The sequence below is a fragment of the Rhinolophus ferrumequinum genome (assembly GCF_004115265.2).
Source record: "Rhinolophus ferrumequinum isolate MPI-CBG mRhiFer1 chromosome 15 unlocalized genomic scaffold, mRhiFer1_v1.p scaffold_54_arrow_ctg1_1, whole genome shotgun sequence".
NCBI classification, from domain to species: Eukaryota; Metazoa; Chordata; class Mammalia; order Chiroptera; family Rhinolophidae; genus Rhinolophus; species Rhinolophus ferrumequinum.
In genome coordinates this window covers 6,058,628-6,082,405 of record NW_022680357.1, presented here as the reverse complement: position 1 = coordinate 6,082,405, position 23,778 = coordinate 6,058,628, and the positions used below count along the sequence as shown (strand labels likewise).

Genomic DNA, 23,778 nt, shown 5'->3' with positions numbered 1-23,778 from the left:
AATCTACCAAAATTTTAATTGCACATAACCTTTGACCCAGCGATTCAACTTTTAAAATTGTATGATATACATATATTCTCATGCAAATATTTTTTTAAAATTTAAGTACAAAGATTTACCACATCATTTATATTTTTAAAAAATAGAAATGACCGAAATGTCTATCGATAGGGCACTAGCTAAATAAGTTACTTAAAAATAAATAATAAATGTTTATTAATAAGTTATAGTACAACTGCACCATGAAATACTGCAAAGTAATAAGACACATGCACTGATACAGAAAGCTGTTCAAGCAAAATATCAAATAGAATGTATAATATGCTCTTACAAGTATGTTCAACATAGGCTATACATGTACGTATGTGTGTATAAGCATATGTGTGGGTATACATATGACGTATGTATATATGCCTAGATAGTTTCAGCAAATATAAACACAAAACTATTGTTGCCTCCAGGGAGAGGAAAGGAGTCTTACTTCCTACTTGACATGTTCTGAGCAATTGGAATGGTGTTTTTTTCCTACCGTGATCATGCATTATTCATATAATTAAAAATAGTAATAAAACCAGAGAAAAGAGCCGCCCTGAGGCATCAGATCAGCTCAATTCCTGATCTAGAAAGAGACCAGTTCTGGGTCTTGGGCCTGACGGGAGAGAAAGTGAAGCAGCTGGGAGAGGGAGGAGGCTGAGTCAGTCCAGGACCCAGACCTGTCCCCAAAGTGACCTGTGGCAATTCTCCCCCCACCAGTGGGCAAACCCACACAGGTTTCCTAGGACTTTGGGCCTTGGCCACAGTGACCTACCGTCAGTACCGACCATCTCAGAAGCGGGATCCTGGGTGCTGCTGGGCCCGTCAACCTCCAAGGAGCCGGAATCCCCCAGCACAGCCTGGGAGCGGGCATCGTCGTCTGGGACCAGAGCAGGAGTCCACCGGGGAATGTGGGGGGTACCCTGGGAGATGAGCTCATTCAGGTAATGCTCGATCACCTCCTTGCCCTGGAAGCCAGAGAGAGCCGAGACGCATCAGCACCGGGGCAGGACCTCGCCAGCCTGGGAGTCGCCCCCACTTGGCTCCGGTGCCAGCCCTGACCCGTGGTTGTTGAGCAGCTGAAATGTGGCCCAAGCTCAATGGAGATGTATGTGCTGTGAGCATTAAATACGCACCGGATTTTCCAGACTGGGTACCAAACGAAGAGTGTAAAATAGCTCCCGAGTAAGTTTTATATTGGTAACACACTGGATAAAATATATTCAAATGGATTTCGTCTGTTTCATTACACGAAAAGGGCTCTACTCAGTGATGGGTCTGAGAGCTTTACACCAAGCAGCAATAATTTTAACCAGGAAAAAGCACCGCACAGTGCCCCTCCTCTGTCCACAGAGTTCACAGGCCTGGGAGCATCAGGACAGTGATTATGGTGCCCCCATTATGGACTTGCTTTCCATCCATTGCCTCCTGTGATATGGCCAGTGTTAGCATACCCGTTCTATGGATGAGGAAGGTTAAGGATCTTGCCCGATGTCACATGGATTATCAGGTGGCAGAGCAGGGTTTGAACAAGGACTGGTGGCCCCTGAGCTCTGTGCGCCTTCCTCCCTGTGACCGACGGAGCTCTCTCTTACCCTCTTGACATTGGCTGTGTATTGCTTCATGGCAATCTTCTCCAAGGCACTTTCAAAGCCAAAGAAGGACCGGATGTCGAGTGAGGCGGATTGCTCAAAGCAAGTCCACTCTTCATTTTCTGGATGGACCTGAAAGCCAGGTAGGGGTGATGACATGATCTCAGGGTAGGGGATGCCATGCCCTCCCCCGGCGACCTGGGCCCTGTCAGAGCATAAGGTGGACAGCATGTCACAGCTGGCAAAACCCTAGGGGGCCAGCAGTACCAAGGGGCCCCACCCAGAGCAAGGTCTAAAGTGTTAGCAAACACAAAGCCTTCTCAGGAGGGGCCAGAAGAAAGTGGGCCTGATATCTGCACGCCTGTCCCTTAAAAATTATATATGATAAATTATAATTATATATTATAAATTATATATGATAAAAATTATAATGATGTATAGAAATTGGTAATATATTTAATATAATACATCATTATATGTAAGTAAATTACACATAAATATACATTTTAGTTACATATATTTAAAATATACAGAGGGTGCCAAAAAAATTTATACACATTTTAAGAAAGGAAAAAAACTGTTTTAAAATTATAAAACAATGGGGGCCGGCCTGGTGGCTCAGGCGGTGGGAGCTCCGTGCTCCTAACTCCGAAGGCTGCCGGTTCGATTCCCACATGGGCCAGTGGGTTCTCAACCACAAGGTTGCCAGTTCAATTCCTCGAGTCCCGCAAGGGATGGTGGGCTCCACCCTCTGCAGCTAAGATTGAACACGGTACCTCGAACTGAGCTGCCTCCCGAATGGCTCAGTTTGTTGGAGCCCATCCTCTCAACCATAAGGTTGCCAGTTCAATTCCTCGACTCCCACAAGAGATGGTGGGCTCTGCCCCCTGCAACTAAAATTGAACACGGCACCTTGAGCTGAGCTGCCTCCCGGATGGCTCAGTTGGTTGGAGCGCGTCCTCTCAACCACAAGGTTGCCAGTTCGACTCCCACCAAGGGATGGTGGGCAGCGCCCCCTGCAACTAGCAACGGCAACTGGACCTGGAGCTGAGCTGCGCCCTCCACAACTAAGATTGAAAGGACAACAACTTGACTTGGAAAAAAGTCCTGGAAGTACACACTGTTCCCCAATAAAGTCCTGTTCCCCTTCCCCAATAAAATCTTTTAAAAAAAAATTATAATACAATGAATGACACTAGCACTCATTTGATTAACGCTGTCTTTTGAGGGAACATCAGACTACACGTTGCTACTGTAATTCAATTCAGCTTCGAAAAGTAATACATAGATAACATCCATTAAAATGTGTATTTTTTTGGCACCCCCGGTATATGTTATGTGTTTATATATAAATATATATATTTATTGTAAATAAATATTTATGTATACTTGTAAGCAAAGACAACTTCGTTGACAGAACTACCATGTACACCCAGGCTTAGTACCTCTCAAACTTCTGTGGGCAGAAGCATGACCAGGAGTCTGTTAGATATGCAGATGCCTGGGTAGAATAGGTCTAGGGAGAGGCCCAGGGATCTGCATTTCACCGGCAGCCTCAGTGATGCTGATTCAGCTGTTGGAGGAACTCACTCCGAGAAACAGGGATTTATAAAAACTCCCACCCATACCTCCCCAGAGGTAAACATCTAAACATCCTAGGCCCAGTTTCCAGGAGGCCCCAAGAGGAGATGGAGGTGTGCAAAGAAAAAGCGATCAGCATTTATTGGACGCTTGCTGTATATGAGGCACCACCAGATAGATGAACAAAGCAAGGTCCCTCCCTGGTGGGTCTGGGTGAAGACACACGCAAAACACCTGTACTCCGCCAAAGTAGCCACACAGAGTTATCATGAAAAATACCATTTGGGGTCTAGCGCAGCTACATTATCTCATTTGCTCCTCTAGCACCCAATGAGGCACGTTCTGCTGGCGTCCCCTCTTACAGATATGGGACAGTGGCCCGGGGAGGGAAAGCAGCTTGCCCAGCGTCACTCAGCAAGAAACTGGCAGAGCTGAGTTCCAAATGACTCCAGTTTCTTCACTGCAGCCTCAAGGCCAGCAGGGCCCGACCCCTGCAGCCCCCATTCCCAACCGCGGCCATCCACCTTGGAGTCTTTCACACACACCCCGTTTCCTCCCCCCAGAACTCTGTTCCCAGCCCTCACATTCTTCAGCTCTCAGCTTCAATGGCACCTCCTCAGAGAGGCCCCAGGGGACACTCTTACCCAAGACAGCACCTCTCCTTTTACTTTCTGTAAGTCTCTATCTGCTGGATCCCTTCTTAGCACTTGTGACAAGGTTGTACATCTATACTGATTTGTTTGTTTTCTCATCTATGTCTCCCACTGGATGGAAATTCCATGAGGGCAAAGGTCAGGCCAGTTGGTCCGCTGCTAGGTCCTCAGCACTTGTCAGGGTGCCTGGCACATAGATGGTGCTCAGTCAGTATGTACTGGGGAATAATAATAATTATCCTTAATTATATTAAAAGGTCCAACACATACACAGGACTTAGTGTGTGCCAGGCACTGGTCTAAGGGGTTTGGGTATTTTATTTCCTTTAGTCTTCACAATAAACTACGTGGTAAATAGGCTCATTGACCCCATTTTACAGATAGATAAACTGAGGCACAATTTCATGAAGGGAGGAAAGAAGGCAAGTTGCCAGGGTTAGCCAATAAAATGCAGGATGCCCAATCACATGTGAATCTTAAGATAAACAGCAAATAACATTTTATAATAGCACGTCTCAAGCAATATTTGAGACGTACTTACACTTTAAAAAAGAAAAGGTGTTAGCTGTGTATTTGAACTGCAGGTGTGAGGAGCGTCCTGCGTCCTGTCCGACCGGGTCCTGGGAGGGAAGGCGTTGGTTCCAAATGACTCCATGACACAGACCTCAGGGCACAGCCCATGGGGCCAGCCGGGGAAGCCGGGTGGCACCCAGCCTGTCTCACCGTGTAGCTGCAGTTCTCCTCGACCGCCACGCGGCTGGCGAAGGTCTCATTGCGCGCTTCGATGTGGAGCGTTCTCTCTTTCCAGTTCAAGACGTTTCTCTGCAGGAAGACCACGTGCTCCACGCCGGCCATCTGCAAGGGAAGGGGCAGCCAGGGTGAGCAGCGGGCGAGGGGCTGGGGGTCCGAACCCCAGGGCTGGCCCTGGTCACTCCTGGAAACCGGGACCATACTTCCTACCACCCCCTTACCTGCCTGGGCCTGGATCCATGCCCCCATTCCCGGACCCCCGGCACCTCCCCAACCCCGCCAGTCCCAGCCCAGCCAGTCCCAGCCCAGCCTCGGTCCCCGGTTCCTCCAGGACCCTGTGGGCACTTCGACCGAGACCCCACCACCCACCCACCCCCATGCACCAACACACACACTCGCCCCCGCCTGGCCCTGACCCCGATCCCGCCCCGCCGCCCTCCCCCACCGCCCTGTCTGGTTCCCTGGGTTCCCACCTTCCGCAGCAGCCTTGGGGCCTCCACGCGCAGGCGGCAGCTCCGCTCCACCACGTGCACCGCGCCATCGGGGCTGCGGGACTCATGCAGGACCTCGCTGCCGAGGAAGACGGGGATCTGCGGGCAGGTGGGGAAGCGCTTCTCGTAGGCCTGGGGGCAGAGGGGCGTGAGCTGGAGGCGCGGGGCGGCCAAGGTCCACTGGGCACAGCCCTCCTCCTGCTGGGCTGTGGCCTCATTTACCAGAGGGCTTTGCAAAGCCAGAAGAGCCATCCCGGCCCAAGGGCAACTGCTGTTTACCAACAAGAACGTCATTTAACACCTGCTTTAGAGCAGTGACCCCTTGGCAGATCACTTTTGGGCTTTCCGTTTGCGCTTTCCTCTCAGAAGAAAGAGTGGGCTTGCCTGGGACATTTTTTTTGGTTTTATTTTTATTTCCAATAAGGCCCTGCTTTATTCAGATCATCAAAAACAAAGTTTTACAGAATGAAAACCACACCATTACACAACCAAGTATTGCTGTAAAATCGCAAACAAGTCAGGCGACACTTTTTTTTTTTTTTTTTAGATCACCAAAAATAAGGTTTTACAGAAAAGGAACTATAACAAGCAAATGTATAGCGGCAAATTTTCTTTTACGGTCAGTATCAAGTCCCTCTAAAATATTTTGGGACTGCTTTGCAGTTTCCAAGCAAAACTAAAATTTGTTGGCTAGAGTTGCTCAGTCTCATCATAAGAATGAAAAGTTTGCAGAACAATATTGCTTAGTACTAACAACTAAGAAATGTGGTTATTGCTAATAACTCCAACATCTACTGAAACAGCCTAACCTGTGCACGTTTCCATGAACTGGGAACACAGCTGTTCTTTTCCCACCATCACAGGTGACATGTATAGTGGCTAGTCAGATGCTGGAGGCCCTTCAGGCACCAAGGAAGTACTCCTTAAAGAAGTACTGTAGTTATTACATACTGGAGAAATAACTACAGTATGTAACTCAAATAAATGGGCCCGCCTCTGCCCACCTGGGCATCGCCTCTGCTCTTTCTGTAAAGAAGGCCCACCATCTCCCCAGTTCTCCACTAGGAACCTAGAGCACAAAGCTAAAGAAGCTGTTCCTTTGGAGCCATCAAAACGTTAATAAATCTCCCTGGGGTTCTTACTGTGCCTCACAGGTGGCGACACAGGCAGACTCTGGGAAGAAGTCAACATGGTATTTTGCTAAAAAGCTAAGAAAGACATCAAAGTGCTTCAATAAAGCCCTCAGATTCTTCTCAGAAAAGGACATCTTTCCAAGGATTTCTGGAAGTTTCACAAACAACTGCAGCAAGTGTTGTGCCCCGTAAGTGTAAGAGGGTGGAGGTGGCTGGTTACCTGGGGGGTAACTGTCAAGTACAAGTTTCCAGGAGAACAGCTCGTTTATTTCATTAGTTCTTCTGCCTCCAAAGCCGGCAAACACCACACTCCCTTCCTTGCAAGGGTTCAGAGGAACAGGTGAGGATGACTTGCTATGCACAGGTGTCTTCTTTTCCAGGTGCAGGAACAGCTTGGGCATGTTGGCAGACGTGTCCGGCTGCCAGCGCTTGGATTGAGGCGAGGCACTGCGCTCAGCCAGCCTGTCGCCGTTGGCAGAGTGGCGGGTGGACCGCCTCAGACACTGCAAGGCTTCTGGCTCAGCTTTGCATCTTTTGGGGGTGGCCGGTTCACCTGTGGTCAGCTGACTCTCCGTAGACAGCTGGATGGATGGAGTCAACAAAGGTGGACAGAAAGAGCTCATCCTGGTTCCTGTTAGTGCTTGTGGCACTTTCCTTAATCTGAAGAAAAAAATTGGGTGAATTCACCTTTTTATACTGAACTTGTTCATATGGGTAGAGCAAAACCAGTGGGAGAGTGTAATCAAGGGTGATTCTTAATCCATCCACCATCTCCTTATAAAGGTCAACGTTCTTTTCTGCTGGGATGTAATGTGCATGCATGTTGGTGTGTGGCATAGCGTGATGATTGGCTGAAAAATCTGCATGGATAGTAAAATGCTTCGTGTGGGATTCCAAAACAGTTATTATGCTGTTGGTCTGGCATGGAAGTTTCACTAACCGTTTCCTCCTGTTGATATAATAACAATCGTCTTCAAGCTTCTTTTTCAGAACTTTGGGGATTTCTATAGTTATTCTTTCTTCCATCTCCCTTTTTGTGTGCAACTCTCATAATTTTCATCCTTTTCTTCAGCGGGGAGGCTTTTTAAGATCGAGTCGCCACCAGGCAACCCGCAGCAGCACTTCTTTCTCCCTATGCTTCTCAGGTGAGCTACAGATTTTCTTGCCAGTTTATGCCCATAATCTGCAATTTTCATCCATGTCTCAGAGGACCTGATCTTCAGCTGCCCATCTATCCCTGCTTCTGTTCCAACCATTAAAATGGATCAAATATTCTGGGGGCTTTCTACCTTTTTCGTCTTTCCCAGCAATAACACCGACAATCTGAGGAGCTGCAGAGATGACTCAGTCTCCCCGTGAGCCATTGGAGATGTAGGTAGACCGGCAGGAGACGTGACTCCGGGATTGAAAAATGCCCCCCCGGCTCTGGGGTCAGTCTTGCCCTCGGGCCTACCGGAGTGGTCGGGCTCAAACACAACTGGTGCCCCAGGAAAAGACATCTAAGTCCATGGCCAGTACTCTGGTGCAATGGATTAGGACCGGGGTTGGTGGGTCCGGGCACACGCAAGCCCACGTGATGCTGGACCACGCTGGAGGAGAAGAGATTTAACCAAGGAAGAGGCGGTCAGTGAGCGGCCTCTGGGATGTGCGGCTCTCACTGAGGTCGCGTGTGCCAAAAAAAAAACAAAACGACTCCATGGCCACATCCTCGGGACACCGCAGGCACGAGGTTTCGGACGGTGCCTTGCCTGGGGCATTTTAAAAGAAGACGTCTTTCAGGGAAAAAAAAAAACATTGAACAAAATCCACCATCTCCTCATGATAAAAACATTCAACAAAGGAGGAATGGAAGAGAACTACCTCACCCTGCAAAGGACAGCTACAGAAAACCACAGCAAACCTCACCCTCAATGGTGAGAGACAACACTTGCCGCCTCGGATCAGGCTCTCGCTGCTTCGATTCAAATTCTTGGAGGTTCTAGCTAAGGCAGGTAGGCAAGTAAATAAAAGGCACCCAGATTGAAGGGTGAGTGTCTGTGCCCAGTTCCAGACGTGCAGGGTCAGAGCCACTGGGGGGCGTGCGGGCATCCGTGGCTGGCGGCACTGAGGCAGTGCACTCCAAGTGCCTGTGAGAGCCCACGTGCCCTGGAATCAGGATCAAAGCAAGCTCCAAAAATAGTGCAGGCATCTGAGGACAAACACTCCTCCCCCATCCCTCAGCAGAGCCAGCACCCACCCAGGTCAGAGGCACAGAGATGGGGGAGGGAGAAGGAAGAAATGGAAACATGCCTGTTGCCCTTGGTGTCACTCCTATGCCCCACAAGGCCAGCCCAGCGAGTCTTCCGCCAGGGTCAGGAGGACAAGGCAGCCTCCTGCTGTATGGGAAGCGGGTTGCTTTGTATAAACATATCAACATTAGAATATGGAGTGTTCATCCCCCAGGGGAGAGTGCACTGGGGGGATCCTGGGCGTCTGGCTTTGGACGGCTGGCAAGGGAGGCCCCCTTGAACCTTCTTTCAAAGGAAGGTATTTCTTCTCCACTGAGGAGGGAGCTGCACAGCCAAAGTGGGTGAGTTTGGGTGGAATCAGACCACCTGGTTTGAAGCCCAACTCCATGTCCTCCCAGCAGAGAGGCAAGTCCCTTCCTTCTCTAAGCCTGTGTCATCACCTGGAAAAGGGGTGTGTACCAAGCTTGTCTCCCAGAGGACGAAACCAGGTTGAATATCTAATGCAGACCCTGTCCCACCGCAGGCACCCAGCATTTTCCTTCTCCAGGCAACAGGACTCAGATGGTGGCGCAGCACAGGCTCTCAAGAATGGAACACGGCTCCCTCCCAGCCCTTTCTCAGAGCACTCTACTGGCATCAGATGCAGGAGAGAGCCTGCTGGACCCCACCTCCGTGATCGGCAGACGGGTGCTGACATTTTTTAAAATATAAGGAGGGAAAGGCGCACATGTTTCAGAACTGGTCAGGCTCAGTTTGAGTCTCTACTGCTTTCTCACTAGGTGACCTTGGGCAAATCACTTGCCTTCTCTGAGCCTCTGTTTCCTCATCTGTAAAATGGGGTTGTGGTGAGGATGTCACCAGATTGTGTCTCAGAGAAGTTGGCATACAGCAAGCCTTGACTCTGCTCCTCCAGTTGTTTGCTTTCTTCCATTTAATCCTCTGAATGGCATCCTCACTTCACAGTGAGGAAACCTGGGCCCAGAGAGGCTAAGTAACTTACCTAAGGTCACACAGTGCAAAATGGTAAATCTGGATTTGAATCCCAGGCCGGCCCAGCCCCTACTCCCTCAGGAACCCCTTGCTCAGCAGCTGGGCTTGTTCTCATGAGCAACTCAGAAACAGAGTCAGGCATTGTCCCCTGTGGCCGTGTCGTCACGATTTCTCCTTTCTCCCTCAGTCCTTCAACTCTTGCCAGGCAGTGGCCACACTGCACCGGAGTATCTCCATTTCCTCTGACTGTTCTTCAGTCTCTCTCCTGTTCTCCAGATGAAACGACATGCTCAGAACAGGCCTGGATGCCCAGGACAAATCCCACACTCCAAAATGTGGCCCACCAAGCCCTGAGCAATCTGTCCCAAGAGCCCACCCCCCACCTCCTTCACTCCGTTCCAGCCACTCCAGCCTCACTGTTTCTAGAATACATTACTGTGAGTTGAATTGTGCCTCCCACCCCCCAATAAAACTCATGCGTTGAAGTCTTCACCACCACCCCCACCATCACCCCCACCCCCACCACCCACCCACCCACCCCCGCAGGAGCTGTGCATATGACCTTATTTGGAAACAAGGTCATTGCAGAGGTAATTAGTTAATAGTGGGGTGGTCCAATATGACTGTGTCCTTATAAAAGGGGAAATTTGGCCACAGACATGCGCACAAGGAGAACACCATGTGAAGATGAAGATACCGGACAGGGTGATTCCTCTACAAGCCAAGGAACACAAGGAATTACTGGCAACACCAGAAGCCAGGAGAGAGGCCTGGAACAGCTTGTCCCTCATGGCCCTCAGAAGGACCCAAGCCTCTCAACACCTTGATCTCAGACTTAATACCCTCCAGACTGAGAAAGAATTTCTGCTGTCTAAGCTCCTCAGTTTGTGGTACTTTGTTACGTCAGCCACAGGAACAGGAAATCCACCCACCAAACTTGTTCCTTGCCCAGGGCCTTGGCACTGGCTGTTTCCTCTGCTTGAACACTTGACAGTGAAAGAGAAGGGAGCAGAAGTCACTAGGTCTCCCAGACAGGTAGGAGACCTGGATGGGGGTGGGGGACTTGTCTGTCCCTGCTGGTCCCTCTTCCTAGGACATCCTCCCCCACCTTCTCCCTGCCCTCTATCCTTTAGCCCATTCATTTCCATGCCAGCACTTATGGCACCTTTTAACCACATACTTGCTTGCACAAGACATGCCAAAGGCCTGGGCTACATGCTTTTCTGCTGCGCTGACTTCACATCTACATCCATCTCAGTTCTTGGCACATACTAGAAATGCCAATGAGCAGAGAAAGAAATAATATAAACTTGCTGAAGTCCCAAATAGCCCCCAAGAAAGGTATCCAGGGAGGGGAATGACAGGCCGTGGGCTTAGCACACAGCCAACTGAGGTCAGTGAGTTCCACGGGCCAACTTCCTGTCATAACAAATCTCTTGTTAGAAGAGCCCCGTCTGGAGCCCCCAGATAAGGGGTGAGGGTGGCCGGGGATGGGGTTGGGGGAGGGTGGTTGGTCAGCAGTTCATGGGTACTTGGGCACAACTTTCCCTGACTTCGCAAGGGAAGGACAGCTCTGACTTCTTCAAGTAAACAGTGGCTGCTCCAGTGCATTCACCCCAAGCATTGGAGGGGCGATCCTGGAGCTCAAGCTCCATGTGAAAAGCAGGGGTCCCAAAATAAAGAGTTCATCCCTGGGCCCATTCTCCAGTGTCAGAGGACTGTCAGCTGGAGATTCCTTAGGTTATGAGGTCTCATGTCCAATACTGTTGTTACTGACATTTACAGACTGTGAACTGCATCATTTCATCCCCAAACGCCCTGATGAGATGGGAACCAGTATTTCCCCATTTTACAGATGAGCAAGTTGAGGCTTGGGAAGACATCATATGGACAGTAAATGGCAGGGTTGGAGCCAGGCTGGTCTGACCCAGACCCCAGCCCTGAACCACCCTGCCCTGCCTCTGGGGGAATATTGGCTACCTCACAAGTGTCTGTGGTTGGGAAATGCTGAGTCTTGCTGACCTAAACCCAAAAATCAGGGGCCTTTTGCCTTCAGCATGGTCACGGGCCTATGGGATCAAAGAGTTCACAGGACCCTCCCTGTGTTAGAGACTAGCTCACACATGGTTAGTTTTGTCCCTGCCTAAAAGCCTCAGATGTTCACTACTCTCTCCACAGATCAGCTCTGATGGGCAAACACATGGTTTGGCCACCTAAGGGATACAAGGCAGCAGAAGGATTGGGTTACAGCCCTTCTGCCAGGCAGCTGGAAAAGGACACTCTAGCCTGCCAGCTTAGAAAGGGAGCTGGTCCAAGGCCCAGAACCCGCCCGTGCAGGTCGAGGCTGGGGCAGGCAGAGGCCGATGGAAACTTCCCAGGATTGCCTCCCACATGGCCCCCGTTTCCTGTAAAAATCCACGTTGACACACTGACAATGTGGAGATGGGCTGGAGTTAGATAGCCCTGGATTTCTAGTTAGGCTGGGTAACCTTGAGCACAGCGCCTCCTCGCTCCCCCTACAGGCCCGTCTGTAAGGGAATAATCACAGACCCTCCCAATGAATGCTCACTTGTACCTGTTTCTTTCCTTTGTGCATCACAACTGCTGAAGATGCATTAGCACCCCTTCAGTAGGTTGGTTCTCCTCCGTACTTGACCAAACGCCTAGCACATAGTTGATACTCAATAGACAATTATATGGTGAATGAGTGAATGACAGCATAACATAGCTATGAAGGGCATGGACTCCGGCTGGGGTTCAAATCTCTGCATTGCCTCTGAGCAGCTCTGTGGCTCTAACAAGCCATCAAGCTCTCAGTGCCCTAAGTCATTCATTTGTTGAAAGGAGAATAAGGAAAGTAGCTACCTTGCTAAGTGGGGGGAGGGGAAGGATAAAGGAGTCTGGCTGAAGTGCTAAGAACAGAGCCTGGCACATGGTTTGTTCTCCAGAAGCATTTGTTAAATAAATTTCAATTTTAAAAAAGTGAGATTCTATAAAGTACAGGAAAGCTATTTCTGCTAATCACTTGACAGCTGCTCCCACCCCTCTCCCTCCTTCCTTCCTGCTCTTCCTCATGCAAATTCAAAGGAAGCTGGAACCAGTAGCCCAAACCTTCCAGCACAAGTGTGGAAAGAATATCCCAACCGTACTAACGTATTCTAGCCCAATATCTCTTTCCCTCTTCGTGCTACAGGCTGGATTCGGGGCAGTGACCACCATGCGACCACCTCAGGAGCCGTCCGTGTCCACCCCCAGCTTCCCCCTGCAAACCCGGGAGACCCCAGGACAGACAGGTATCAATCCTCTAGCTCTCCCAACTCTCCTTTTTCAGTTGATACGTAATTCTCATACCATAAAATGCACCCTGAAAGTGTACAGGTCAGTGCGTTTTAGTACATTCACAAAGTTATACAACCATCACCACTATCTAATTCCAGAGCATTTCATCACCCCAAAAAGAAACCCTGTACCCTATTCGCCCCACCCCAGCCCTAGGCAACCACTAATCTACTTTCTCTTTCTATGGGTTTGCTTTGTCTGGGCATTTCATGTAATTGGAATCATACAATATGCTGCTTTCACTTAGTGAGGTTCATATTTTTGAGGTTCACCCACGTTATAGCAGCTATAAGTGTGTCATCCCTTTTCAGAGCCGACTAATGTGCCATTGTGCAGATCCCCCAACTCTTAGCCGAGCTGCTCAATCAGGGCTTGGTGAATGAGCCATCAGACTCCTGACTGCAGTGGTGTCATCCCCGCTGATGAAGGGCATGGCAGAACCAGGGTGGCGTTACTCTGAAGCCTTCTGAAATGACTGTTGTATACAATCTATAGAAACAGCTATACCAGGTGACCGTATAGCTGAAAAAGCTACTGCTATGCTAATCAAAGCCAGCTCAGGAGGCACAAGGACAGGGTCAGACGGACCCTGCGGCCAGGGCACCTGGACAGGGAGAGTGGGCGAGGCTGGGGTGCAGTACAGCAGCAGAGACAAAACACGGGGTAGACACTGCCTCCGCCTCTCGCCACCTGGGTGACCCCGACTTAATCTCTCTGGGACTCAGTTTCCTGAGGAAAAAAGAGACTGATGAGCATACTGATGACACCTACTTCGTAAGCATTGCTGTAAAGATTTCAGGGAGATCATATGTGTAAGGCATTTAGCACAGTGTCAGACACTACCTAGCAAATTGTTTGATGGACATCGTAGGGTCTTTTTCGGGCTATAAACCAACAGGGACTTGAATGGGTATTTGTACACTCAAGTTCATAGCATTATTCAAGAGCCAAAAGCAGAAACAAACCAAATGTTCATTGATGGATGACTGGATAAGTAAACAAAATGTGGCCTATCCATGTGGTGGAATATTCTTCAACCATCAAAAAGGATGATGCAGTTCTGGGGCCGGCCTGGTGGCTCAGGCGGTTGGAGCTCTGTGCTGCTAAAGCCTAAGGCTGCCAGTTCGATTCCCACATGGGCCAGTGGGCTCTCAACCACAAGGTTGCCAGTTCGATTCCTCAACTCCCGCAAGTGATGGTGGGCTCTGTCCCCTGCAACTAGCAACGGCAACTGGACCTGGAGCTGAGCTGCGCCCTCCACAACTAAGACTGAAAGGACAACAACTTGACTTGGAAAAAGTCCTGGAAGTACACACTGTTCCCCAATAAAGTCCTGTTCCCCTTCTCCAATAAAATCTTCAAAAAAAGGATGCGGTTCTGACACCACATGGATGAAGCTCAAAAGCATGACGTTCAGTGAAATAAGCCAGACACAAAGGACCAACTGTATGATTCCACTTTATACGAGGCTCCTAGAGTTGTCAAACTCAGAGAGACAGAAAGTCGAAGGGTGATTACCAGAGGGCGGGTGGGGAGGGAGGAACAGGGAATTAGGATTGAATGGGGACAGTTTCAATTTGGGAAGATTGTAAGGTTATGGAGGTGGACGGTGGTGATTTCTGCAGAACAATGTGAACATTCTTAATGCTGAGCTGAACTGTATACTGAGCAGTACACTTAAAAGTGGTTGAAATGGGACATTTTGTGTTATGTATTTTACCACAATTTTTAAGAAAGAGAGTAAACCATCTCCTGGGCGGTTTATTGCCCTGCCAGAAGCATTGATTGTGATTTGGGATCGGATATCATGTCTGTGTTTATTTGTTTATAGTCGATGCCTCTGTCTCTATGTCTGTTTTCTTCACCACTGGATTCCCCGGTGCCCTGTACAACACCTGGACACTGTAAACACCCAGCCAGTATCTGTGGAAGGAAGGAAGGAGAGGGAGAGGGAAGAAAGGAAGGAAGAGAGGAAGGAAGGAAGGAAGGAAGGAAGGGAGGAAGGGAGGAGGGGCAGGTGCTGGGAAAAGAAACCAGGAAGTTGGAGCCCTCATTACATACACCTGGAAGAAGAGGTCAAGCAGTACAGGTCCCCCCATGTCAGCGTGAGTGGGCTTCTGTCTGCACCCGCCACTGTACTGCGTGCAGCTGGCACACAGCCCAGAGAGTAACCTGTGCCTGTATATACTGCTGCTCTTGGTCGACCTGTAGAGAGCTAAGTTCTGGAAGGTGCTTCGTGCACAGGTGAATATGTAAATGCATGAGTAGTTCCCCTCTGGCCATGATATCAGTGCACCCGCTGCTACTGACCCATGAATTATCCCAAACAATGCAGAGGAAGCATTCTGCCTGTTTTTCACAGGTTCTCAGTCCCTAGGCTGCAGGATGGGGCACAGTTAGTACAGCCTAGTGATTATTTGTTTCTGCTTCTGTCTCCTCCTTGCATGATGGGCCCTCCCTTTGCCTGGCTGGCACCGTGTCTCCTTCTGACGTCATGCCATCAGAATGCCTGGTCTCTCCGGCATTGGGGGAGCATACAGCCCACCCCAGCAACTGCACAAAATCCTGCTACGGATTCTCACCCACGGGTGGGGAGCGGGGCGGGGGAATTCTCCTCCTCTGAACACGCTCCCTGCCCACAGACTTCCAGGATCAGCTGGTCCCTCTGGTGGTTCAGGGAGGGACAAGGTGGTGGCAAGGCCAGCCCAGCACATCTTGACATTTAGCAGCATGTCAGGATCTTGATGGGAGGGAAATGCTATTTTAGACTTTCCAAGTGTCTGGAGAATGTGCCTGGCCTCCAGCACCTCTGCTTCCCCACCACCAGCACCCCCACTTCAGCACACTTTTTGGTAGCCAGGGGACCCTCCGAAACCCCAAATCTGATCACATCACCTCCCTGCTTAAAAGCCCCCAATGTCCTTGAAGAGACAAACTGACCCACCAGTCACTTTCTAACTCTCACTGGGTCCTGAGTGAGCCACATCCATTTCTTCAGAAAAACAAGCTCTACCCCCAGGGGCCTGCGCACAGCTGGCCCTCCTCTCCTCAGCTGGGCTCAACCTGGCTGCCTTAAAGACCCTATAGATTGGGGACCTGTTCTTCCTCCTTTACAGATCATTCGACAGGGCATTTGCCTGGCTTGTGTTGCTCATTCTTTCTCTCTCTCTCAATCACACACACACACACGCACACACGCACACGCACATCCCACACACACATTGCAAGCTCTATGCATGCAAGAAGGGATCACGTCAGGAAAGCAAGTTCACAACAGAGCCAGCACAATACAGACATGGTCCCTGCCTTCCTGACGCTTACATTCATGAAAAAAGACCCACATCAACAAGTAAACAAGCAAATTCCATATAAAATTCACAGAACAAGGATGCCTTCCAAAAAGTGCTAGGAATCTACCCTTTATTGCCACTGTACCTAGCCCGGTGTTTGGCACACAGTGGAAACTCAATAAATATTTGTGGAATGCATGCTTGCATGGATTAATGCATGCCTAAACTAATGAATGAGGACCTGAAGTTTATTTCCAGGGCCCTCTGAAATCAGAAGATCACCTTGCTGGGTAGTGGATTGCCTCTGTTCTCTCAGCCTAAATCAGAGCGTGTCAGGGCCCTCTGTAACCAATCCAGGATGGAAAATATTATTGCTTCTCTTAATCTGTTAGCAACGGGATCAGATGACAACAGGCTCCAGGGAACTAATTTAAACTCATCTAAATAAGGCCCCTGCTGCTTTATTAAAACTACGTCCATAACAACTATTCCAGCTGGAACTGCCCTTCGCCTAGGCTGCAAGGATTTACCTTCAGAGGCTGTTCCTTATTAATAACCCATTTGCTAAATTACAAGCTGTTTATCAATACAAAAGGACAGGTCTTTAAATATTTTAACACTTAATTGCTGACGACAGCCCTCACCTCCATAACCCTTCGTCCACATGAAAAGCTTATTGCTTAGGAAATTCTACTCCATGCCCTGTACTCCATGCCTCAGGTTTGTAGAATCTGAGATGACCTGAAGCCGTAGGGTTTTTGAGCACCACAGGGGCCCCTGGGCAGGACAAGAGGTAGCCAGGTCATTCCTGAAGCCGCAGAGGCCACCAGTGCACAGCTATTTACTGAATGTCAGAGCCAGAAGCCAGAATCTCTGGCTGTGAGCTCCGGCTATGGGGTCAGATTCCCTAAGTTCGAATCTCTGCCATTTACCAGTGATGCCATTCACTTCGTGTTATGGGCTGACTTGTGTCCCCCCCCAAAATAAAGGTATGTTGGAGTCCTAACCCCAGGTACCTCAGGATGGGACCTTCTATGGAAATAGGGTCTTTACAGAGGTAATCAAATTACAATGAGGTCACTAGGGTGTCCTTATAAATCCAATACGACTGGTGTCCTTCTAACAGGGGAAATGTGGACACAGAGGCACACACACAGGGAAATGCCATGTCAAGATGGGAGTTACCCTGCCACAAGCCAAGAAACTACCAGAAGCCAGGAGAGAAGCCTGGAATAGGTCCTTCCTAGCGCCTTAGAGGGAGCAAGGGGCTGCTGGCACCTTGAACTTGGACTTCTGTCCTCTAGGACCGAGACACTGAGCTACCCAGTTCAGTCCTCTGTTACATAGCCCTAGCAAATGAGGACCCTGACTAAGGACAGTCTCCTTAAGCTCTCAAAGCCCCAGTTTCCTCTTCTGCGGCAGCTAAGGCTGCTATAATAGTACCTGCCTCTGAGCTGGCCTAAAGGGCTGGGGGCACAGAGGGCACAGGAAATGCTCCCAGGCTCTGTGGGCACCAGCTGCCCACCAAGAGGTCCAGCTCTGCTGGTTTGGGCTGTGTTCCCCTTTGCTGGATCCTGATAAGATGCAGGCATTCTGGATACAGTGCTGATGGTAACTGCCCCAGTGGGACCACTCACTTGGTCCGGATGCCACACACATATCTTCAGATCCTCAGCTCTGAGAAAAGGCAGAGCTCATGGTTGGGAGTGTAAATTCTAGAGCCGACTGCCTGCAGTTATACCCCACCTGCCACATATTTGCTTTGTGGCCTTGGGGAACCCATTCATCCTTTCTGTGCCTCAGTCTCTTCACCTATAGAATGGGACTACCCACCAAACCTATCTCATGGGGTGGTTGTAAGAAGTGCGTAAGTTAATATTTGAATGGGTTCAGAACAGTGCCTGGGACGTAGAAAGTGCTGTGTACATGTTTGTTCAATAAAATTTAAAATAGAATCTGCCGAATAATCATCACCATTCACAGCAAGGATTTCTTTGGAAGAAATGTGTCCACACAAAACCTTGTGCATAAATGTTCATAGCCCAAACTTGGAAATACAATGTAAATGGTCCATCAACTGATGAATGGACAAACAAATGTGGTTTATCTATACAATGGAATATTCTTCAGCCATAAAAAGGAATGAAACACTGACACATGCTACAATATGGATCAACCTTGAAAATACTATTCTAAGTGAGAGAAGCCAGTCACAAAAGGCCACATATTGTATGATTCCATTTACATGGAATTTCCAAAATAGGAGAATCCATAGAGGCAAAGTAGATTATTGGTTGTCTAGGACTGGGCAGAGTGGGCGAGATTAGGGGATGATGACAGAGTTGCTTTTGGGGGTGACACAAACATTTTTAAACTTATGGTAGTGATGGCTGCACAACTCTAGGAATATACTAAAAACCACTGACTTTTACCCTCTCTATGGGTAAAATGGTATGGCATGTGAGTTATAGCTCAGTAAAGCTGTTGAAACAATAAATAACAATAATAAACCTAAGTAATATTTCACAAGCATTAACAATGTGCCAGGCCCCGTCCAGGCATCTTTGCCTCTTCATTGAATCCTCGCTTCAACTCTCTGAGGAGCTGGGTCTTTATTATCTCCCTTTTCCTAGTGAGAAACTGGAGCAGGGACCCAGCTGGTGGGTGTGGGCTCATAAGCGTCGCCCTTTCGGGAGCAGAGCCCAGGTGACCTGGAATCCATTCACGAAGGGCTGTAGGCTGACTACACTTACATGGCCACAGTCCACAGTACAAGGCAAGACCTTTGTGTTCTACACACGGAGATCTCTACAAAGAACCCCCCCACCCCACACACTCTTCCTGGTACCCACATTCAAAGGGACCAAGGACCCTCTCCAACCTTTGATAAGACAGCTATCTTCATTGTCTCAATTATTTTCCTCCGTTTACCAATATAATCCAAGCTCATTGTTTTGAACCAAACAATAAAGAGTGCTATCAAGAAAGAAGAAAGCAAAATTCCCCTGGAAACCCACCCCTCAGAAACAGAATTCATGGCAAAAGATTTGGCCCTAAGAGAGAGATGCCCATTCATTGGATTAGTTAGATTTCTGAAACAAAAGAGAAAAAAATTTTTTAAAAAAATTTTAAGCTGGGTCTTGACAGGTTGCCTCAGTGCTATTTTATAGACAATTCCACGAGCCCAGTTTCAGTCTTTTGTGCATTCACTGGGGACTTTTGAAGAAGCGAGGGAGGCTTTGATTCTCAAGTCAGTTTTGTTAAACAGAAAAACCAAAAGGCCAGTTTGTCTGGACTCTCGGATACGGTGAAAACAGCTGATTTCATCTGAAACTTCCCTGGCATCTGACCCCAACTGAGGGCAAGTGTTTAGCTGAGAAACAAAGATGGACATTAAGTACAGAGAACTCCTTTTGTGCCCACACAGCACACAAGTTATGTTGAGTTATGCAGCTATTTTGGGGACAATGATGTTTTGTAAACAGTCGGCAAAGTGGCTTTGTCAGGGATGTCACAGCGGTTTAGAGCCCTTTCACTGACACGGACTGTTTGGAAGATAAGGCAACATGGTATTTGAAAAATACGAATAACTTAAATTAGAGAAGATACAGACAATAAGTATCTGAAAAACCGTTGTCTCCTACTGTATCCACAAGCATCTGTACATCAACACCCAGAGACTCTTAACAGCCAGGAGAGTAAATTGAGTCCTGCCTTCATTTATGGACTGTGAAGCTTACAAAATATATTTAACATATTCCAATAAAGGCAGCACAAGTACGTTACTAGTCCTATTACTACAGTCTTAAGTGCTACAGACATGTTTTAAAGTGCAATGATTGTAAATATTTTTGAGAATCCTAAACATGCTAAATTAAATTTATTAAGCTCATTCAATAATAAAATTTACTAGTTTTCCATCTTATTGTTATTTGTCTCAGCTTTATAGCAGGAAACCATGGGTCCCTGCATTGTTCCAGTGGGGTGGGGACAGTGTCTCTTTTCTACTGAATGAATGAATGAGTCCTGGGATTTTAGAGTATGTGAACTGCCTGGAGCCTTAGATGGAGGATAATTATTTATATTTAGTTGCCACTTATTGTCTGCTTAGTATGGACGAGGCTCTGTACGGGGTCGTACACGCATACACTTATCACCTTCAGTCCTCATGACAGCCTTCTGAGGTGTGTCTAACCATCCCCATTTTACAAAGGAAGAAACCGAGACTCAGAAAAAGTCAGTGACTTCCTGAAGACACACAGCCAGAGCAGCGACAGGAACCCAGGGCTTCTGACTGCACGTCCCCAGGTCTCTTCATCATATCTCGGTGTCCCACCCCCATAACAAATATAGGAGAGTCACATTGCCACAGGCAACAGACAGTAGCATTTGATCTGTGCCAGACCCTACACCTGGAGCTTTACATATATTGACTCATTTAATCCTCAGCACAATGTCTGGGTTTGGAAACCACGTAATCCTCATTTTAGAGATGCGGAGTGAAGGCTCAGAGAGGCTCAGTAACTTGCTCAAGGTCACCCAATCAATCATTATGATCCCTGCTTCTTTTCTGACCTGGAACCATCTACATGCAACGGCACAACATGGAAGGATGACGCAGGTCATGCTGCTTTTAATCCTTTATGTCACTATAAACACATATGTAGGTAGAGTCATAGAATAAGATGGGGCAGGACATACACAGAGCAGGACACACACACACACACACATACACACACACGGAGGGGGGTATATGAGTAGAAAGGGGATTCTGGGAGGTGTTGTGGTTAAAAACCACAGCTCTGGAATCCCCCCTGTGTGGATCTGAGCTCTCCCTCTTCCTAGCCACAGAACTTGGGGCCCTCCTGTCACCTGTCCAAGCTTCAGTTTAGTAAAGGTAAAATGAGCATAATGAGAGCTACTGGGGATTAAATGCAAGAATGTATGTGAAGATTTTGCACTGTAAAATCCTCAGCGAGTGGCTGCGGTTATCATCACCTTTACTGTATTCACTATTATCATTATTATCATTACATAAAATGACAGCAGTGGCTAAGCCCCTGGAATCCTTGTTTTCTGTCAGGACAGACTGACAAGAGAACAGGTACACTTCAACAAGGCAAAGAAAGACTTTGTGTTTTGGTCAGTGGGCAAGGATTCCAGAAGTTGTGGTGAAACGTGGGATGGCCGGGAGAAGGGGTCACTGGTTAGAAGCTGGACCCACCAGGTCAGCAGAGTAGCTGAATAATTCCTTCTGATCCAGGGTCTGAGGGGCTCCCTTTCCTTTCCGTCATAGCTGACCTCCTGTATCCCTCCAACTGTCACACAGGGGATGGAGAATCAGGAGTCACTCACCGCCATGACCAACTCGAATGGGTACTTGTAGATGCGGACAGGAGACTGGTACTTCTGAACCATGTTCTCGAAGGAGCGCCAGCAGAAGCCACCTAGGCAGGAGTGAGCACAGAGCCTGGGTGACAAGCGACTGGTGAGGTAGCACCTTCCACATGAAGCAAGAACCCTGCCCGCTGGTCCCCCATGCCTTCTGGCCCCACTCACACAGCTCCCCAGCCCTCAAATCAAGGGGGCGGATATGCTCCCCAAATTACTCAGGCCAGGCCCCAACACCTTCCCTGTCCATTTACCCACTGCCCCAGGCCACACTCACCTCTCCAAGTACAATCAGTACCCCCAAATTTTCCCCACCCCATCACATGGAGGTCCCCAGAAGCACCCCTCACTGCCACTCACATGGAAACACACATTCGCAATTCTTACACGCCCACAATTCACCCACGCACCCCACAGCTCACCACAAATTTTCTGACCCTGTAGTACCCCCCCAATAATCATTGCACCTGCCCTCCCATTTCCTCCAAGATATAAACACACACACACACACACACACACACACACACACACACGAGTCTTCACCAAATTTCACATGCACTGTCTCTGTCAAGCACACACGCACGATTCTCCTCCCGCATGGGACCGCCCTTGCACATGCATGGAACTTTGTACACATACTCAGCTCCCTGGAGCATGCACCTACCCAACTCACGCACACACACAATTCCCCTGGTGCGCACAGACGTCCACACACACACACGCACATATGCACACACAAACACAGACACGCACAGGCCCCCCCGCAATTTCCACTCACCGTCGCCCTGGGAGTCTTCGGAGACGCAGCCCGGGACAGTGCGGAGCAGAGCCCTCCGGGGACCCCGTGGCCGCCTGGCACGGAGCACAGAGCCTGAAGCGAGGTCTGACAGTAGCCGCCGAGCCTGGGGCGTCCGGTCCTGCGCACCTTGGGGCCCGGCGGGCCAGGGTGGGGCTTGCGGGTCTGGAGTGAGACCTCTCCCGCGGGAGCGCTCCAGGACCCAGGACAGCGGAGATCCCGGCCCTGCCCCGCCCCTGAACTGGTTCCGCCCCGCCCCTGAACTGGCCCCGCCCAAGGCGTCCTGCCATGGCCCCGCCTAGATTTTCCCTGCCCCCTGACTGGTCCTGCTCCGGCCTGGCCCCGCCCCACTTTAGCCCCCATCCCTTCATTTTGTCTTTTTGACCACATCCCCAGCCTGGCCCTTCCCCCAGATTGGCCACGCCTCAGGTAGGTTCCTAACCCATATTGGTTCCACCCCTAACGCTCGCAACCTCGGACATGGCCCCGCCCCGCTCCAAGGCTCCACCCCCAGTCTAGTTCTGCCCCGCCCAACCCCGCCCTTCCTAGTACAGTTTACACTTGGCCTCTTCCCTAACTCGGATCAACCTGCTCCTCCTGGGCTCTGAGCCCCCACACTTCCCACTGGCCACGCCCCAGAGCTTCTTGGCCCTGCCCCAAGTCCCGCCCATGCATCGTTCATTCACTCGGCAAAAATTTACAGAGTGCCTGCTAAGTGTCAGGCCCTTCCAGGCTCTGGAAAGTCATCAGTGAACAAAATACACAAAAACCCTTGCTCTCGTGGACTTTCCATTCCGGGTGGGGGGGGACAGAGGTTAAATAAATAAGGTAAATATATACTATGTGAGATGGCGGAAAATGCCAAGTTGAAAAAAATAAGTGGGGAAGGGGTTCAAGAAGCAAGTGGAGTGAGGGTACAATTTAAAACAGGATGGGGGCCGGCCCAGGGGCTCAGGCGGTTAAAGCTCCGTGCTCCTAACTCCGAAGGCTGCCGGTTCGATCCCCACATGGGCCAGTGGGCTCTCAACCACAAGGTTGCCAGTTCAATTCCTCAAGTCCCGCAAGGGATGGTGGGCCCCGCCCCCTGCAACTAAGATTGAACTGGGCACCTTGAGCTGAGCTGCCTCCGGGATGGCTCAGTTGTTGGTTGGAGTGCGGACTCTCAACCACAAGGTTGCCGGTTCGATTCAAAAAAAACAAAACAGGATGGACTGGGGCCTCCATGGGAGGGTGATATTTGCCCATCATCCTCATTTTAGTTGGCACCCAAACCCTTCCAGGCCTAACAGGATCCCCAGGGACCCAGCCTCCCTTCCATAAGCCCTCCCTTCCCGTTCCCCATCTGTTCGGCCTGTAGGAGCCAAGAAGCTTTGTCATCCGTGTATTCATTCATTCGACATTTACTGAACACGTACTTTGTGCCAGCACTGGGTGACTTCACCCATTTACATGAGGGAATCAGACAGATGCCCGTGCCCCTGCGTGGCCCACAGTCCTGGGAAGGAGAGGAT

The 23,778-nt window shown here is 49.4% G+C and overlaps 1 protein-coding gene across 1 annotated transcript in view; it reads right to left on the bottom strand.

Moving 5' to 3' along the window:
- The window catches only part of SEC14L5 (SEC14 like lipid binding 5), a 46,609-nt gene extending 24,150 nt beyond the window's left edge, over positions 1–22,459 (bottom strand). The window contains exons 1-6 of the mRNA XM_033101919.1: positions 22,250–22,459; positions 21,436–21,527; positions 5,083–5,232; positions 4,583–4,714; positions 1,629–1,757; positions 809–1,001 (exon numbers count right to left, since the gene is read on the bottom strand). Coding sequence (XP_032957810.1) covers positions 809–1,001; positions 1,629–1,757; positions 4,583–4,714; positions 5,083–5,232; positions 21,436–21,498 — 667 coding nt within the window. The 5' untranslated portion in view covers positions 21,499–21,527; positions 22,250–22,459. The remainder of the gene's footprint in view (positions 1–808; positions 1,002–1,628; positions 1,758–4,582; positions 4,715–5,082; positions 5,233–21,435; positions 21,528–22,249) is intronic.
- Between the last annotated feature and the right edge of the window lie 1,319 nt (positions 22,460–23,778).